Genomic DNA, 19,906 nt, shown 5'->3' on the forward strand with positions numbered 1-19,906 from the left:
TTCTTCTGTGTCTTCTGATTCCCAATCGACAACTATTTCTGGAATGTTGCTTGGATCCTTTATGGTGAAAACTGATGCAAAGTATCTCAAATTCATATGCCATCTCGTGGAGTCATAGAGAGATACAGCACATAAGGAGGCTCCTCGACCCATTAAGTCTATGCTGACCATCAACCATCCATTTATATCAATTTTACAGTAATCCCAATTCTAATCTCTCCACATCTTAATTGTAATTGTAATTGGTTTATATATCCAAACAGGTCATTTCAAAACATAAGTACATCGAGGTAGTACAAAGGAAAAGCAATAATACAGAACACCCTCATAAACTCCCTCCAGGTTCTACCACTCACCTACACTCTAGAGGTTATTTACAGTGGCCAATTAACCAACCAACCTGCACATCTTGGGATGTAGGAGGAAACCAGAGTACTCAGAGGAAACCCATGCAGTCAAAGAGAGGCCATACAAACTCCACAGACAGCACCCAAGGTCAGATCTCTGGTGTGTGAAGCAACAGCTCTACTTGCTGCCCCATGTTTTGTTTTCCATCATTAATTCTCCATACTCACCTACTATAGAACCAATACTCACTCTGTTTATGCTTCTTTCTTCAACATCTTTTAAAATTCTCACTACGTTTTCACATTTCAGACTCTTTAGCTTGAACTTTATTTTTATCTTCCTTATTAATCTTTCAGTCATTCTTTGCTGTTTTTTATATTCTGAGCTATCTTCTGACCTGCCACCTCACTGGTCACTCACAGGACAACTAGATATTCCCACACCAATTCTGGATTAGAATCCTTGTCAGATAAGGCCAAACTTGCCTTTCATCCTTCTGTTCCACCAACCCTCTCACCGTTCCACACTACAAACCAATGTCGTTAACAAATGCCCAAGACCCAGATCTCCTGGGCCACCTGAAGTCCCTATTATATTTCAAACCCTTGACACAGCAATCCACCTGAGACTTGCCTTGGGTGGAAATGAAGTCATAACAGGAAGTCCTCAAACAAAACAGTTTGTTGGCAACCCACTGCAATGCCTCCCTGGCACAACCATTTGGTTGCACTTGAACTTCTAGGGCATTTCTGTGTTCTTTATTTAACTAGATGGGAGTGGAAGCTAAGTGTAAGAGAATGGGTTTAAAGAAGATCCACTCCACAAGAAAATCCACGGAGGTCTTGAGGTTTTCAGTGATGAGCTCTGTATAAAAAGAATGTGCTTCACCGGAGATTACAGGTTATGTAATCTCACATTATTTGCAGGCAAAGAAATCAATTTATATTCTGCAACTATTCTCCACACATCTCCCTTTGCTGGATAAATCATTTTGCTTATATGGGAAAGAATTCCTACAATTTAGGTCATAAGTTTCTATTTACTAGATTTCATCAATTCTTTTTTAAATAGCTACCGTAGTCTGCTTTTGTAATGCACAGTTTAAACATATTCTGGTATTTAAAATACTTTGTTTGCAATGGGTTTCACCTGACCCAAGTCATTTATTGAAAAACTGTTATCAACAGACAGTTTGTTATCCTGCTGTAGCTCATTGCAATATATTTATAGTTTGATGTACTTGTTCTCAGCACAAAATACATTACCATGTAGCCTCTTCTGTCCACTCCCATCATCTCTCAAAATCATTTCATGAGTATCGTAGGATGAAGACTGCCCAGAGAAATGTTAGATGATTTCCAATTAATTAACAGTGAAGTAAAGTTATCAAACTTCCTTCCATATTGATCATATGCGGTCAGCTCCAAAATGGTGTTCCTGCAGAAAGAAACAGGTACCTACTCAAAGAAAAAAAAACATAAAATGAATATGACCATCACTTAAATACAAAACTTGAAGTTTTTAAATATATTTTGAAACAAACAGTAGTAAATTAAGCCAGTGCAGGAGAAAAGCACAGTTTTCCCAAGTGTTAAAAATTTGTAAAACTAAATTATCATAGAATCATAGAAAGTACAGCACAATACAGGCCCTTCGGCCCACAATGTTGTGCCGACCTTTAACCGTGCCTAAGATTATCTAAACCTTCCTCCCACATATCCCTTTATTTTAAATTCCTCCATATGCTTATCTAGCAATCTCTTGAATTTGAGCAATGTACCTGCCTCCAGCACCGCCCCAGGCAGCGCATTCCATGCCCCAACCACTCTCTGGGTAAAAAAACCTTCCTCTGATATCTCCCTTTGAACTTCCCACCCATACTTTAAAGCCATGCCCTCTTGTATTGAGCACTGGTGCCCTGGGAAAGAGGCGCTGGCTGTCCACTCTACCTATTCCTCTTAATATTTTGCATACCTCTATCATATCTCCTCTCATCCTCCTTCTCTCCAAAGAGTAAAGCCCTAGCTCCTTTAGTCTCTCCTCATCATCCATACTCTCTAAAGCAGGCAGCATCCTGGTAAATCTCCTCTGCACCCATTCCAACGCTTCCACATCCTTCCTATAATGAGGTGACCAGAACTGGACACAGTACTCTAAGTGTGGTCTAACCAGACTTTTGTAGAGCTGCATCATTACCTCACGGCTCTTAAACTCGATCCCACGACTTATGAATGCTAACATCCCATAAGCTTTCTTAACTACCCTATGCACCTGTGAGGCAACTTTCAGGGATCTGCGGATATGAACCCCCAGATCCCTCTGCTCCTCCACACTACCCAGAATCCTGCATTAACTTTGTACCCGCCTTGGAGTTAGTCCTCCAAAGCGTACCACCTCACACTTCTCCGGATTGAACTCCATCTGCCACTTCTCAGCCCAGCTCTGTGTCCTACCAATGTCCCCCTGTAATCTTCGACAGTCCTCCATGCTATCCACAACACCACCAACCTTAGTGTCATCTGCAAATTTGCCAACCCACCCTTCTACCCCCTCATCCAAATCATTAATAAAAATCACGAAAAGTAGAGGTCCAGCACCGATCCTTGTGGGACACCGCTAGTCACAGCCCTCCAATCTGAATACACTCCCTCCATCACAACCCTCTGCTTTCTACAGGCAAGCCAATTCTGAATCCACACTACCAAGCCTCCTGGATCCCTTGGCCTCTGACCTTCTGAAGAAGCCTACCATGTGGAACCTTGTCAAATGCCTCACTAAAATCCATGTAGACCACGTCTACTGCACTACCCTCATCAATCTTCCTGGTCACCTCCTCAAAGAACCCTATCAGGCTTGTGAGACATGATCTGCCCTTCACAAAGCCATGCTGATCAGACTAATTATCAGCTTGATTAATGTTAATTGACAGCTTTTTAAAATCATAAAAGCAAAGATTTTAATTTTTGTGATCCTACTTTGACAGATTTTTGACTAAGTGACAAAGTAATTTCATAATTTGACCAATGGAAGTACCTAAAAACAACTATGTAAATAACCTTGGCTGCATTGCACAGCACTAAGTTAAATAGGTTGTTAAATTAAACATAATGGATTTTTTGGTACTATTGCATTACAGTTTTGACTACCCCCCTTATTCTTACTCTGGTGATTGGAGATTATATCAGCAAGTGCTTCTCACATGCAAATGAGAATACTGAAACAAAATGTTTGGAATATCAGTTAAGTGGTAAAGCCTAGACATATCCTGTTGAATATTTGGCTTAAAGCCTTTCCAATTTGCTTTAAATCTTTCCAATTTGTTGCCATAAATTCAGGCCAAAGGCAAAAAACACCCATATTTAGCTCTACAGAAATCAATTTATACAATGATCAAACAAAACTCTTAAAATATTAGGATCTATAGACCTTTGGGTTGAATGGCTGATTTCTGTGCTCAAGTTCTACATTATTATCTATAATTTCTTTTAATTATTTCAGTGACATTCTCTTTTAATTTTATTTTGGATTGCCTTATTTCATCAGCAAATGTGTGCAAATTATGCCATTTTAAACCTGACAACAGAGGTTGCACTAGCCTTTTAAAAATATGCACTTTTAGAAAGGATACAACCTTAAAACCTGGGTTGTCATTAATAAAACTGTAACAACTTATTTTACCAATGTAGAGGTTGCAGCTTGGACCTGAGCAATGACGCCGACTGAACAAGATGGAGCAATATAGAACTGTTTTACCCTGCACAAAAACTGCCGAAAGGCTTGGTGCAGAGCTCATCATCTGCGCCAATTCCTGGAGCCAAAAGCCTGGCAACAAGCTTGCTGCAATCCCCAGGTATACTATAAAAGCTTGCATGACAGTGAAATATGTTCTTTACAATAATACAGACTTTTTTTGTATTATAGCAAAATTCCTCACATATATAATGCAGAATGGCACATAAACATGACCTCAGCTAACAAACAAAGTCCTTTTGAATCTTACCAACTGTTTGTTATGTTGCAACAAAGGGCATGGAAGACCAGCTTCACGCGACTTGTAAACAGGAGCCAAAGTCACACTGGTGGGCACAGCACAGACAAACTTCACTTTAATGTGTTCAACAGCCGGATTTGGGTTCAGCAAGCTTGGCTGATTACCAACTTTAAACGTCAAAAACTAAGATGGAAAGATTGAAGAGTTCATTTTAAAAACTACTTATGCTTAGAAGATTTATTTTTAATCTCCAAAATAGTAATTTTATAAGAGGCAGAAATCTTAACCAATGTATAGACCATAATGGGCAGAGTATAATGCATGATCAACTTATGATCCACATAAATCTCAAAATGCCACTACTCTCTGCCTGAAGGGTTAGTGGCCTGGCAAGCTTCTATATCAGATATACTCAACAATGGACTAGGAAGTCACAAAGATCATAAATAGATTTGCAATGTATAGAAAATGCAGAAAACATTCTGAAGGTCTGACGGTGTCTGAAATGCAAAAGATAGGCTTATGCTTTAGGCTATCTCCATTGAAGATCTCAAACTACAGTGTTGATATTCTCTGTGAAACTCATCATCTGTTATCTCAAGTTCATCCCCTCCCAATTCCTAACGATCCTACTTGCCCCTTTTTTCTCTTGCTATACTGATGTTAATGCTTTTCCTATCCTGTGGCATTATCTTCACTCATTTTAAAACCTTACCATAACCTCCTTGCTTTAAAGACCACATTTTAACAAGTCTAATTTCTTGAAACACTGCTCATCTTTGATTTTACTTTTCAACAATCCTTAAACATATCAATAATATCATCTACTTGGAAGGCAACAGCATAATCACCCCTTATATCACTAACACCTTGCTCCCCTCCAATTCCATGTTCCCCTTACACATAGCATCATGCTGCCAAAATCAACATTACCCACATCTTGGCCAATTGTGACTGTAATTCACTATTCTTTATTATTTACACTATCTTATTGCTGTTTTTATTACTGCCATTCATCTTACTCCCATCTATTTATGATAGTTATCTCTACTTTCTTGAACTTACCTATTTCAGCAAAGCCATTAAACATCTTTAACAGTTTCATGTAAGTCATCTGTGGTGTGGTCTAGTTCTCCACACAAGGCTTTATGTTATCATGTGCAAGAGCTGAGCATCATCTTTTACATGCTTAGTATCAGCATCAAAGCATGCACATAACATTCAGTTCAACAATGCCAAGTATTCAGAATTGTTTGAACCAAAAATCTTTAATCTGACACAATTCAAAAATTTCCCTGAACTCAATGAATGTGTCCTGCTAGATCCTATCTCACAGCCTTTCAAAACAATCATCCTCCTTGACCTGAAGGGCAGTATATTTCTTGTTCTGTTTAGGATTAAGAAATAACTAGCAATCTGGAATCATTTCATAGAAGCATGCACAAAACAACATCTCTAATTATAACAATAGAGAATAGAAAGTCTTCCAGAAACTGGGGAATGTCATTCCTTCAACTCCTTAAACACCCTAACTGAACTCCTTAGTCTGTGAAAAAATTACCATGAACCAGAAAATGCACCAACCAAGAAAAAGTCTGATTATTCTCCACAACAGCATTTGAACAAAATGTACAAATTCAGACCATATTTTTGTGTGTCAAATTTAGAAAATAGTATAATTAACATTTTATTCATAAAATCATGAGGTTTCATTTATCTGGTGAATCAACAACTGATTTAGTAATTTTGAAAAATTGGAATTTAAGTTCACCCTTGCATGATATCTCTTTCTTACCTGTTCTCCCAAGGCTACACAGATGACTGTGAACCCATGATGATTTTTCTTTTCACCAAGGGAGCTCGTTGTTGTTTGATGATTATTGTATCCTTCTTTTCACCATTCAAATCTGTGAAGAATCCTGATGGCTCCAGTACCCAAGGTCTGGGACCTCCTTCAAACAGCATTTCTTTTGAAGAGGTTAGAGTGACTATAGCAACAGCAACTGGATCAATAGCCTGACATTAGGAGCAAAATAGTAAATGCCTTGGAATCATTCCCTTTGAGATGAAATCTAAAGTACTAACAAAAACAGGCTCACGGTTTTTGTTAATAGAATCTTTATATTATTAAATAATTTGCAAGTTCATGTAATATGATTTGGATGAGGTCATACTTGTCATACATTGTCAAAATAGACTTTGAAAATAATACCAACAACTGTCACAATTGGAAACAGCATCACTAGGGAAAGCAGGAATGGAGATGATTTGTTCGTTGACAAAAAAATATTTTGCCAAAAAGCATTACCTTCCCTTACAACAAAAGAAGGCTGAAAAGCACGAAAAACACTTTTTTTATATATATGGTAACATATTGTTCTCCATTTCCCCAGTTCTACACCCTTGCTAATCCTTAATTGAAACCGATGATTTCTTGCCAAGCAGTTTCATATGCACCAGTCACCCTTTGATATCTTGCCTCATGGCCATTTTGTATTACCCCATTTTGTATGGCGACTCCTACAAACTAGAGGTTATCAGAAACAGAAGCTCCTGATGATTTCCCCCAATCAAAAAGTCGCTTGGTAAAGAATCAACAGCATAGGCTAGGTATCCCGTTTGGACTCTCCTGGCTGATATAGTTCAGCTTATCACTGCCAACTATCTGGATCAATGAAAAGCTATATATCATTTTTGTTTACTAAGACAAGTACCAAAGAGAAATTTTTGACACTTAAACAGGTACTTTTCTTCATCACAGCTGGGAAGATAATAACAAAACTTTTCCAAGAAACTAGAGTTCACCATCATTTGGTACATTAAATAAGTGCTGCATTTAGTGCTATCACCCAATCAGAGACCCCAAAAATTTGCAAATCTGGGGAAATTCCTCTTTTTTTTAGCAGTTTTCAATCTGACTGTGGGGGTTAAACTGCAATTCCTGTAGAAATTGCAGCTATCATGCCTTTGCCACCAGGAATCATGGGAGGAGGATCTCAGGCTTAAAGGCTCTCTCTCCATGGTGGACACAGTACAGAAGCATAAGAGGATACCATGAATGTGAGAGGAAAAATTGGGGGGCGGAGGAGGGAATAAGCATCTTCATTGTGTGTGTGGTCACTCTACATTCCCACCACACCACCCCTCCCCCCCCCCAACTACAATTGACAGTTTAAGTTGTCCCAAACTGCCAAGAGGCATGGGATAATCATTCTGCAGACATTGTAGCACGCACCTCTGTCATGCAAAACAATGTGTGCTATATTGGGTAGCTGGAAGTGCTGCTGCTGCATAACTTCAGCAACCCAGGTTTCATCATGACCTCACATGCTGTGTGGAATTTGCTGTTCGCACATTCCCTCTGTCATTGTGTGGATTTTCTCCAGTTCCCAAAGACATTCTGGTAGGATAACTGGCTACTGTAAATGATCCCTAATGGGGGTGGTTGGCAGAATCAAAGGGAAATTGATCAGTGCATTAGAGAGTGGATTGTAGGGAAATAAGTGGGGAAGAGGAACAGATGGGAATGCTTTGAGAGCCTGCACAGTTTTGATGAGCTGAAATTGCTCCTTCTCTGTCATAAGAAAATATGAAATAAGTACAGTGAGACCTGGTTATGTGTGAAATACGCAGAAGTTAAATTGTTCATTTTGGTAGGGAAAAAAAAGGCACGATATCTAAGTGGTGAGAGATTGCAGAGCCAAGATGCAGAGAGAGTGGGGTATCCTAATGCATGATTTGAAAGATTAATATGGAGAAACTGCAAGTAATAAGGAAAGCTACTAGAATGCTACTGTTTATGCATGGAAAACTGAATACAAAAGTAGAGGCAACATTCTTCAGTTATATAGGGCAGTGGAGAGGACTGCATCTATAATAGTGTGTATAGTACTGGTCTCCCTATTTAAGTAAGGATGTTCACGTGTTGGAAGCAGTTCAGAGAAGGCTCACCAGAATAAGACTTGGAATGGGCAGAGGAAATGGTACTTGCACAAACTGGGCTTGTATCTGCTGGAGTTTACAAGAACGAGAGGGTACTTGATGGAAACATTTAAGATCCTGAGGAATCTTGACAGGGTGGAAATAGAGAGGATGCCTCAGTGGTGGAGGAACCCAGAACTAGGAGTCACTTTAATATAGTGTATAGAAGTGAGAGGGATGGGTGAGACAGAGGCAGGTGGGTGATAATTGGAAACAGATAAGGAAAAAAGGGAAAACTGGTCAGATGGAGCCAGCTGGGGAGAGGGGAGGTAGAGACAGAGGCTGGAAGGTGATACGTGAAACAAACACCTGCAGTCTCTTGCATCTCCATTTCACTTCAAAAGATTGGGAACCACTCACATACACGATTTAGAACATGGAACATAGAACAGTACAGCACAGGAACAGGCCCTTCAGCCCACAATGTTGTGCCGAACCAATCACATAAGTAATAAAATGCCCAACAAAACTAATCCCTTCTGCCAACACAATGTCCATATCCGACCATTTCCCTCACATTCATGTTCCTATCTAAGAGCTTCTTGAACACCCCTATTGTATTTGCCTCCACCACCACCCCAGGCAGCACATTCCAGGCACCCACCACTCTGCGTAAAAAACTTGCCCTACCCATCTCCTTTGAACTACCCCTATCACCTTAAATGCACGCCATCTGGTATTAGACACTTCAACCCTGGGGAAAAGATACTGGCTGTCTACTCTATCTATGCCTCTCCTAATCTTACAAACCTCTATCCGATCTCCTCTCAGCCTCTGCCGCTCCAGAGAGAAAAACCCAAGTCTGTCCAACCTATCCTCATAGCACATACCCTCTAATCCAGGCAGCAACTCAGTAAACCTCTTCTGCACCCTCTGCAAAGCCTCGACATTCTTCATATAATGGGGTGACCACAACTGAATGCAATACTCCAGATGTGGCCTAACTAAAGTTTTATAAAGCTGCAGCATAACTTCCTGACTCTTGAACTCAATGCCTCGACTAATGAAGGCAAGCATGCCATGTGCCTTCTTTACCACCCTATCAACCTGTGTAGCCACTTTCACGGAGTTAACCTGTGTAGCCACTTTCAGGGAGCATGATCTGGAAACTTTTATTTCTGAAATTGTGCTGAGCATCAATATTTCTTATTATGACCAGAATAACGTATCATAGATGCTTACTCTAAGTCGATGGTAAGAAGCTATGGTTATGCTGCTGCTGAAATGGACCTCCAGAAATCCAGCACTTGCTGTTAGCAATGTATGACCTGGTGTCTCTGCTCGTACAAATATTCCAGTACAATGAGTAACATCTGGCTCTAAATTCCCTGATGGAAAAAAAATTGACAAAGTTGTTAACTGTGATTTACTGGAAATTTATAATTCCAAGAATACTATACACAATTAATTTGAAATGTTTTGTTATTACATAGGACACAGTGAAAATGTCATTGCAAACATTATAGTATCAAACTGTCCTCGTATCAATGTTTGGTTATTAGGGTACAAAAATTTAATTGCCTTCACTATTTTTGATTTCAAAATCCTTCATATTTGGCACAAAATTTGCTTAAAACAGCATAAATTTATTAATTATCTTGTTTAAGATTTTCACAACAGGCATTACCTTAGTAAATGCTGCAACATTTTCTAAGAGCACTGATTTGTAACAGATGATTTATGAGAAAGTAGATAAAGATCTATAAATGTCGTTTAAATAGGCTTCAAAGGCACTTGATTAAATACTGCACAAGAGGTTTGGAGAAAATGCAAGGAAGCTCATGAAATGAATTGAGAATATGTTAGGGGGATAGTAGGGGTAATAGATTATGCACTCTGTTTGACAACATGTAACTAGTAATATCGCCCACAATTCTTTACTGGAACTTAGCTGTTCACTATTTTAAAAATGTCTTAAATGAAGATAAAGACACCCAATGGTGACACTGAGTTAGACGGCACATAAAGTAGAAAAGAGAAAAAAGGCACAATAATAGTCTAAATGTGTGGTTAACAGTGTGGCAGATAGAGATCAATGTGGGGACTCACAACGACCTTAGACCGAAAAAAGATCAATCAGACTATCAACGATGAGGAGCTAGGAACTGCAGAGGAGCTGGGGAGAGTTAGGTGCCCATGTGCAGATACGGTGAAGATAATTTTTACTTTACATGTTCAAATGTGCACAAACAGATGTAAAAAGAGAAGCACAGTGCAACCTAAATAGAGAGATACAGAATTGCACAGCACAGGAATAAGCCCTTCAGCCCAATTTGTCCATGCTGACAGTGATGCCTATCTATGCTAATCCCATTTGCCTGCACTAGCCCACTACTCCCTTTCCTATCCAAGTATGCGTCCAAATGCCTCTTAAACACTGTAATTGTTTCTGCCTCTACCACGTCCTCTGGCAGCTCATTCCATAAGACCACCATTCTCTGTGTGAAAGACTTGCCCCTCACATCTCCAAAATTCATTACTTGTACCAACTCTTTAACATCAATTATCCTTTTACCCTTTACAATCTTCTTGCTTTGGTATCACAAGTAATTTTAGTTATTTGAAAGCCTCCCTTTTTTGAAGGATATATACACTGCTTTTTACATTTCTTCCTTCCATATGGATATCCCCTAAACCAGATGGTTTGCCTAGACATCTAAAGGAAGAGTTAATAGTCAATCACGTAGTGGATCAGGAGTCACATATTAACTAGACTGAATAAGGAGGGCAATTTTCTTTCCGTGAAGGGTGTTAATGAATTTTATGACAAGCCATGGTCTTATGATCACCATTTGTGATACTATATTTTTTTCTAACTTCCAGGTTCATTAAGTTATTGAATAAAATTCATGAGCTGCTATTGTGGGAATTGAACTCATATCTGCAGATCAATAGTCCCATTCATGGTTGTATTGTGGTTCAGGGATTACAATATTCTGAGACAAAGTACATTTTTATTCCAGGGTCACATGCAACCAGTATATTCCCAGATCTTTGTTTGTGAAAGTCCCTCTGATGACAGCAGTACTGGAGAGGGAGCAATAGATTCTGGAAAAGGATCAGCAATCCAGCACTGGGGATCTGTTCTACATATCGTAGCTGTGGGACACGGCAATGGTGATTGAGTGGAGAGAATGGGAGTGGATGTTGGGGAAAATCTGTTCAACAGTCTATGAATGTACTGTACTATACATTAAAAAGAGGGATTCTAAAATCAGGTAAATGTTTGTTTCACTCATTAAGTGAATAACTTATAATGTGGGTGTAACACTGTCCCCTGAAACCTGCATTATATCAAGGTTGGACTGTATTAGGAAAATGATGAATATAGATAGTTGCCTAGATTCTCCATAGTCCTTGCACAGTTGTGTTAATTGGTTGCTGCATGGTGTGTCAATTACAATTTTGGTTGTGGACCTGTGATTTGGAAATTCAGTAACATCCTAGGCCCAAAGGGCTAGGCACAGATGAACTGGCCTTATGCTATGTAAAGCTCTTCCTTACCAGTGCAGGGTGCGAGAAAGATACTGGATAAGTCCAGGATTGGGAGGAGGGTAAGGGTGAGGGATCTGAATGAGGGTTTGGGGAGAGAGTTGGCTGCAAACTATCAATGGTGGTGGGGAATGTGATCACTACTCAGTGGATGGTGTTAGCATGTCTGGAGAACAAGGCCTATGTTAGGTGATCAACACGTGAATGGAAGTACAATCAGATCACTATACAGGAATATTTGGTGATTGGTGGGCTGGGGGAAATGACAAAGATTGAGAGCACTGAGAAAAGTATAAATGACTCAGTACCAGCGGTGATGAAGGTGAGCTGAAGGTATGGCAGGGCCTGAAAAACCAGTAAGTAGATAACTTGAAGAGAAATTAACTGAGCTGCTACCAAGTACTGAGGGGGGGGTGGGGGATGGGGGAAGAGGGGTGCAGAATACGCAGTACTATGAAAACCTGATTGGGTTTGGATCAACACATCCTAATGTCTTTCTGCAACGTTCTAAATGAGCACTGCACTAAGGATGATGTCATTACACGCATATCCAGTGCATCGCAAACACGATTCATGACAAGAGGTGCCTTAAAATATTTCTGGAATGGCACTTTACAATCGGGTAATTGTAGTGTTCTCATATGTGTAACTCTGAAAACCAGATGCATGCAGAGTTTTGGGACATACATTATAAGCAATTTTACCCAGAATTCAAAAACCAATTTAGGGTTAGGAAGTTCATTTAACCCAGAAGTATTGAATTCTTCACCTAATGTAGAAAAAAAATGAGTGCTTTTGGCAAAACTTTCATTTCTTCAAATAAACGTTCAATAAAAACAAAATATCTTGTTTTCAGATGCAACCATAAAACTGAATCATGCTTTCTGATGTACCTTGAATGACTCTGAATACCGCTTGCTTGTCCATTTCTACCTCCAAGTTCATGAGTGTGCAGTCATTCACTGGAACTGTTTCTGTGGCATCCGTTTCCATGAGTCCATAAACCATAATAGGTAGGTAAAGAGATTGAGCAACCTCAATCTCTACTCGGGATTGGACAAACTCTATGCTGACTGGTCTCAGCACATTGACCTACAATCATCCAAAATACCAAATTAATTTTTCAATCTACATAGATTTATTCATCAAGGTAATTTATTCATATGGCTCAAAAGGAGAGAGCAAAAGGAAGTTAATCTCTACAATGAACACCAGACTTTGCACTTAAGATATGTAGACCTCCAAACACAGATAAGTAGATTATCTACAGAATTTATCATTCTTGGGTGAAATATCCAAGAACCAGCACAATTCATGCAGAAAGTGGCTGCTTTAAATTTCAATAAGGTACAAATCTGAAAAGAGTTTCTGCACTACTCTGCAGTTTGGACTTACTGTCGTGCCCATTTTAGACTCAACATCAAAGCCATTTACAAAGACAGGGTTAAATAGAGAACAAATAAAATCTAAATAAAAATTTTGTGTGAGCAAGAACTTAGAACTTCTAATTGACATTATTTAACGCCAACTAATTTATTTTAAAATTGGTTAGATATCAATGCAAAAATAACAGAGCTTGGAAAAACAGGATCATCGGTATTAAATAGTTAAGGAAATCATTATTTACTTACTTGCATTTCGCCGAAGTGAATTGGATTTTCCACATCCCTTGCCTGTATAATGCTGAACCCTCGGTTATCACCAGTTGCTATCAAACCTTTTACAGTCACTACAGCAACAGTTTCATTACTTGAGGACCATGTAAAGTTTCCCACTTCCTCCATTAACCTGCAAAATACAATTCAAGTTTTTATAATACAAATTTTGCAGGCAACTGCCTGAAAAAACGAAGAGGGACCATTTTAGGACAATGTGCTCCAGACCTTGCACTTTTGTTGTTGGGTACCTCAGCTGTCAAGTGTCTGTTAAAAAATTCTAGCACATTGTGCACTTCTTTCTGACTGTACATTAAATCACGCTTGTTTACCTTGAACTACTTAGCAAATGTCTGTGACAAGTGAGGTTCCCTACTTAGAGCACTAGATTGGGAAGCATGCAAGCATTTATAGAACAGCATTTGTGTCTGGGCAGTCAAGAGCATTATCAGATGTAAATGTCCATTTTCCACTAAAATCACAAATAGTTTGAGCAAAATACTTCATAGAATGGTATGGCAAAGGACATTTAACTCATCATGTCTTTGTGGCTCTTTGAGACAACCTTCCAATTTGTCCCTCTCTTCTGCTCTCTGCTCACAGCTCTGCAAATTCAAGTATGCTTCCAAGTACCTTTCAACAGTCACTATTAAATTACTTTTTAAATATTAAATTCCAGATCAAAACAAATCATTGCTTAAGATTATCATATTATCTCCTTTGGAACTTCTGGCAATTTTACTAAATCTGCATTCATTAGTTTCAAACCCTACTGCCAAAAGCACTTTCCTCCTCATCTAGTCTATCAAAATGCCTCTGATTTTGAACATTTGTGACAAATCTCCCAATGAAGCACAGCTTTAAAAGGCTTCAACCATAAGACGCCAAGGAGAAACACGCATGTCTTTCATATTTACTGCCAGTATGTTTATTAAAAGCAATGTTATAAGCCACTACATACAAAGTACTTGGGGCTCGGGTACTTTTATTTAGTGTAGGGTATAAAAAGTTAAGGTTTGGTTTGCTGGCTTTATTTCACTCACTTCACTCTTCCCAATTTGAATTACTCAAAAATGACTCATCTACTCAACCCACTGTGCTTTCTGACAAAATACATACAGAAATGTTATACAATAGTCTGTAAATCAAGGTGTAAATCATACTTGTCTCATGCTACCTTGATTTCATGTCGATAACTTCGAGGCTTGGGGTGCCATGGGAAGACAAGAATGCTTGGCTCCAGGGCTATTGGTTTATAAATAATTACTTCTTGGTGGTTGGTAATGGGTGTAGCCAGAATCTATAATAAAACAAAGTTATAAGAGCAAAATAAATCAAAATTTTACACATGAACTCCCTCCTGATTAAATTCTTAAGGATATGGCAGAATGACCAAGTTGATCCTCTATAGCTGGGTGTGCTCCTGTGAAGCAGAGCTAGTATGAAGCATTTGGTATATCCTGAGGCCCTGTCCCTGGAATCCCCTGAAGGCCTTTTGACAACCTGCTGCCATCCAAGTCTTTTGAACTATTCTTAAGCAACTTTGACAACCAGAGACATTTAAAATTCTAAATGTTCTTAAATTAAAAAGTAATTAAAAACCTTATAATAAAGTGAAATAAAGAGAAGAAACAAACTTCTTACTAGCAATTAACTTTTTAATCAAGGTCAGCAACTCCAACCAAAGACATTGCTAGTGCACCAAGTTTAATCTGGTTCAATACCAAAATTGCTGTCATTTATTTTTTTAAATCATTTTAATTAGAAATTCAACTGTGCAATGCCAAAGGGACAAGTATTGTTCAAATGAAAAATCACATTAAAACTGTGCTTATTGATTTTCCACCTGGGAGAATTAATAGTCATTAATAACATATGGACATTGGTGCAAGATTTTTATGTATTCTTAATGCCCACCCTCACGCAAATTAGGACAACAGAAATGTAATACCCAAAGTTTGTTTTTGCCCAGATTTTACACCTTATTGGTCCTAAGAGCAACTGGTGTTACTCACTCATTGAAGACCCAGATTTTGATAATGCTGAAGGCTTACTTTTGAAAATATTTAAAGGGTTAGAATTTTTTCTACAGGCATTGACAGAATGCTTCACAATTCTCTGCAAAATAGACCGACTCAACTGGGATGAGTCACCATACCAGCAGGTGGTTTCAGCAGGTTACCTCCTCAAAATTTCTGGTCACAATGCCAGAAGAAATCAAACAAATATAGAATTAGTTCCTTGTTCGTCCAATGAGAATGAGTAAAAAAAAAGGAGAAAAATATCTGTCAAAAGAGTTGGCACTAAAAAGTTTTTCCATTTGGGCTTCACAGGGGACCACAGCCCTCCAACCAACACTTCCTACAGGAAAGACATCTATGCACAATGTAGTTGTCTCTCACATCTCTGACCTCTGAGAACTTTGTGCAAGTTTCACACAAATGCCAGCACTGCTCTCACAGTTGAAGTCAGAGTCACCATCACTCTCAGAAAAATTTGCTTCAGGATCCTTGCTGTCTTTGATATATGCCACATATGAAACTATGTTGCTCATTGCTGCATTACAGAAGTCAAATATTTGACAATCACATATAACAAATTGGTTTTAAATTGGTTTATTCATGAAAAAATACCACACAGAGTAGATTTTATCTATTCATCTATAGGAAATTAAATAAACGAGTAATAAATACCTAATTTGAATTTTATTTCTGTTAAACCATATCTTGGTGTATTTAGTTAACATCAAGACCTACTTTAACATATTAATCCTTTCCAGCAAACATAAAAACATAAGAAACACGAACAGGACAAGGTCATATAGCACCACCATTCAGTAAGATCATGATGATCTAATCTTGGCCCTAACTTCACTTTCCTTGCTGGGTCCCATAACCTGCAATTTCTCTGAAGTCTAAAAATCTTGCTCTAAATAACAATGATTTAGCATTCTACTTATAAGCTTTCACTAACTAGTAATCATATTTACAAAAAATTAATTTTTAAAGTAGGAACCAAACATTTTCTAAAACTAAACAACAGTCAAACAATAGTTATCAAAATACAGGAAATGCTTTGATTCAGGAAAATCTGATTTTTTTGGCTGCTTCAATATGCAAAGTAATAATTTTATGAATGGCAGTTATATGAGCAAAAGAGAAAAAAATCATTTTCGATTAAAGCAACATTTGCTGTGGAGCTGTGAAGAGAAATATAAAAATAGTTGAGTTAAAAATCCAATTCATCGATTTTGCTTCTATTGTCTGTTATGGAAAGGCTACCACTTTTAATGTGGATTAGTACGCCATCATTAAAAAAAACAAGAAAAAGTCATAAAAATCTCCACTTACATATAGCATAAGATAAAATATCCCAGATAGAGCACATTTGAAGAATTACACTACCTGTTTCTAATGACATTGATAAACCATTTCATCCAGTGTCTTGTAGTATTTTGTACAAGTATTTTATCCTTACCTGCCCAACTACCCCAAAGAGTGTTGCCTTAATAACTGCTTGGCCATTCAACAAAACATCAACATAATGATAAGATCCATTCCTCAGTGTTTTCAGAGTTTGGAAATGGGATTTTGGAAGGACAGTGGCAATATTTAAATTCTGGAAGAAAACAGAAGTTTCTGAGCTTGTGATTATTTTCCATTATGCTTCTAACAAAGTTTCCTGTAATTTTGTCTGCAATATGACTTTTCAAAAATAGTGGTTCTACGACTAGAAGAAATTGCAGTTGTGGGAACTAAATTCTTCCATCCAGAAATATTTATTCCTTGCAGGATGCTTGCTAGTGTCTACTGCAAGTCCCTTGGAGAATTGCAGACAGGCTTTAAATAGTGCAGCCTAATCTTAACCAGTGCTGATGATGACACAATAATTCAACAAAAAAATCGGTTTTCAAATTGCAAATTGTGTAAATGAGGAGGCAGCATAAAGTTTATATCCTTCCATAAGACCATAAAATATAGGAGCTGAATTGGGCCATTTGGCCCATCGAGTCTGGTCTGCCATTCAATCATAGCTGATTTTTTTTCCAACACTATTCTCCTGCCTTCTCCTCGTAACCCTTAACCCCTTTACCAATCAAGAACCTATCAATCTCTTCCTACATCAGAAGGAACAGGCACTGGTTAATTATGCATAAATGGTTCTTTCCAATTTAGTCTCCTTGGATCTGAAAATTTCACTTTTGTCCTAGTTCTCATCATAGTATTGCTTCTGTAAGCTAATTAGCTTAATAAGTACTTTTGCTAATGTAACTCCTGATTAAATATGGACAATAAACTTACAGAAACAAACTTCCCAATCCAATATTAAAATAATACACCAATTACTAGTAAGCAGTTAAGATAATGCACTGGTCAAGAAAATTGGATAAGAAAGGTTTAGAGGAATATGGGCCAAATGCAGGCAAATGGGAATAGCTCAGGCAGGCAACTTGGTTGGCATGGACAAGATGGGGTGAAGGGCCTGTTTCTGAGCTGTATAACCCTATGACTCTAAACATATGCCTAGAAATTAATCCTGCCATTGCATCGAGCACACTAAATCAGCACACTGTACTCTTCCTCCAAACTTCATTTCAGTGATTTTGATGGAATGAATTTGAGCACATGCGACATTCCGACATTACAATATAATATGTTTAGTGCTCTCAACAGACCTTCACACAACCATGAGTCGTCCACTTTTGTTTTTGATATCTGTGAGCTACACTTTCTGAAAGGAGAGACTAGAGAAACAAATGACTGCAGATGCTGGAATCTAGATAAAAACATGATGCTGGAAGAACTCAGCAGGCCAGGCAGCATCCGTGGAGAAAAGCAGGCGGTCAACATTTCGGGTCAGGACCCTTCTTCAGGAATGAAAATAGGAAATGGGGAAAGCCCAAGAGACAGGAGCGGAAAACAGAGCAGTGATAGGTGGCAAAAGAGGGGAGGTGGGGTGGGCACAAGGTGGTGATAGGTAGATGCAGGTAAGAGATAGTGAGAGGAAGGTGCAGGGAGGAGGGGAGAGCAGATCCACCGGGGATAGGTCAAAGGTAAGGAGAGAGAGGAAAAAAAGGGGGAAAAAAAGGCTAGGATAGGGAAGGTGGGGGGAGGGGGAGGTGGTGATGGTGGGGAAGGGGATGGGGATTACCTGAAGTGGGAGAATTCAATGTTCATGCCGTTAGGTTGCAAGGTTCCAAGATGGAAAATGAGGTGCCGTTCCTCCAGTTTGCACTTGGAATTCTCCTGGCAGTGGAGGAGGCTGAGGACTGACATATCAGTGATAGTGTGGGAAGGGGCGTTGAAGTGACTGGCGACAGGGAGATGCAGATCGCAGTTACAGACAGAGCACAGGTGTTCTGTGAAACGGTCACCCAGTCTGCGTTTGGTCTCACCATTGTAGAGGAGGCCACACTTGGAGCACCGAATGCAATAGATGAAGGGAGGTGCAGGTGAATCTCTGTCTCACCTGAAAGGACTGTTTGGGTCGCTGGATGGAGGTGATGAAGGTGGTGTAGGGGCAGGTGTTGCACCTATGGCAGGAGGTAGTGGAAAGTTCCTGGGGTGGGAGCGGGATGGGTGGGTGGGGGGGAAGAAGAGTGAACTAGGGAGTTGCGGAGAGAGCAGTTCCTGTGAAAGGCAGAAAGGGGTGGGGAGGGGAAGATATGCTTGGTGGTGTGGTTCCGTTGGAGATGGCGGAAGTGGTGGAGAATGATGTGTTGGATACGTAGGCTGGTGGGATGAAATGTGAGGACAAGGGGGACCCTATCCTTGTTGGGTCTGGGAGGGGTGGGGGTGCGGGAAATAGCAGAGATACGGGTGCGAGCCCCGGTTAGAAAAGAAGTTGGACATCTTGGATGTTCTGGAGTGGAAAGCCTCATCATGGGAGCTGATGCAGCAGAGGCTGAGAAATTCAGAAAAACGGATTGCATCCTTGCAAGAGACAGGGTGGGGGGAGTTATAATCGAGGTAGATGTGGGCATCAGTGGGTTGGTAGAAGATGTCAGTGGATAAGGAATCTCCTGAGATAGAGATGGAAAGATCAAGGAAAGAGAGAGAGGTGTCAGAGATAGTCCAAGTGAATTGGAGAGCTGAGTGAAAATTAGTGGCGAAACTTATGAAACTGTCAAGCTCCGCATGGGTACAAGAAGCAGCACTAATGCAGTCGCCGATATAGCAGAGAACGAATTGAGAAATGGGGCCAGAGTAGGCTTGGAACAAAGACTGTTCAACGTAGCCAACGAAGAGGCAGGTAGTGAAGTATTACCTTTGTTTTTATTCAACTAAATAAAGAATTTTAAAAATGAATTATTTTTCTCTATTAATTGAAATGGACAATAAGATATACCACTTCTTAGTTTCAGTGGCAGCATTAAACACACTTGAGTGAAGAACAGCATCAACATTATCGTGTGCTTCTACTCTGACCAAATGTCTTA

General features: G+C 39.2%; 1 protein-coding gene across 1 annotated transcript in view; it reads right to left on the reverse strand.

Moving 5' to 3' along the window:
* Nucleotides 1-19,906, reverse strand: part of LOC127581486 (nuclear pore membrane glycoprotein 210-like) — a 94,466-nt gene that overhangs the window by 40,403 nt on the left and 34,157 nt on the right. Inside the window, 9 exon segments of the mRNA XM_052035945.1 lie at nt 1,614-1,679; nt 1,682-1,805; nt 4,349-4,522; nt 6,135-6,193; nt 6,196-6,355; nt 9,503-9,648; nt 12,706-12,904; nt 14,645-14,767; nt 16,945-17,085. Of these exon segments, the coding sequence (XP_051891905.1) occupies nt 1,614-1,679; nt 1,682-1,805; nt 4,349-4,522; nt 6,135-6,193; nt 6,196-6,355; nt 9,503-9,648; nt 12,706-12,904; nt 14,645-14,767; nt 16,945-17,085 (1,192 nt within the window).

The sequence above is a fragment of the Pristis pectinata genome, chromosome 21 (genome assembly GCF_009764475.1).
Source record: "Pristis pectinata isolate sPriPec2 chromosome 21, sPriPec2.1.pri, whole genome shotgun sequence".
NCBI lineage: Eukaryota > Metazoa > Chordata > Chondrichthyes > Rhinopristiformes > Pristidae > Pristis > Pristis pectinata.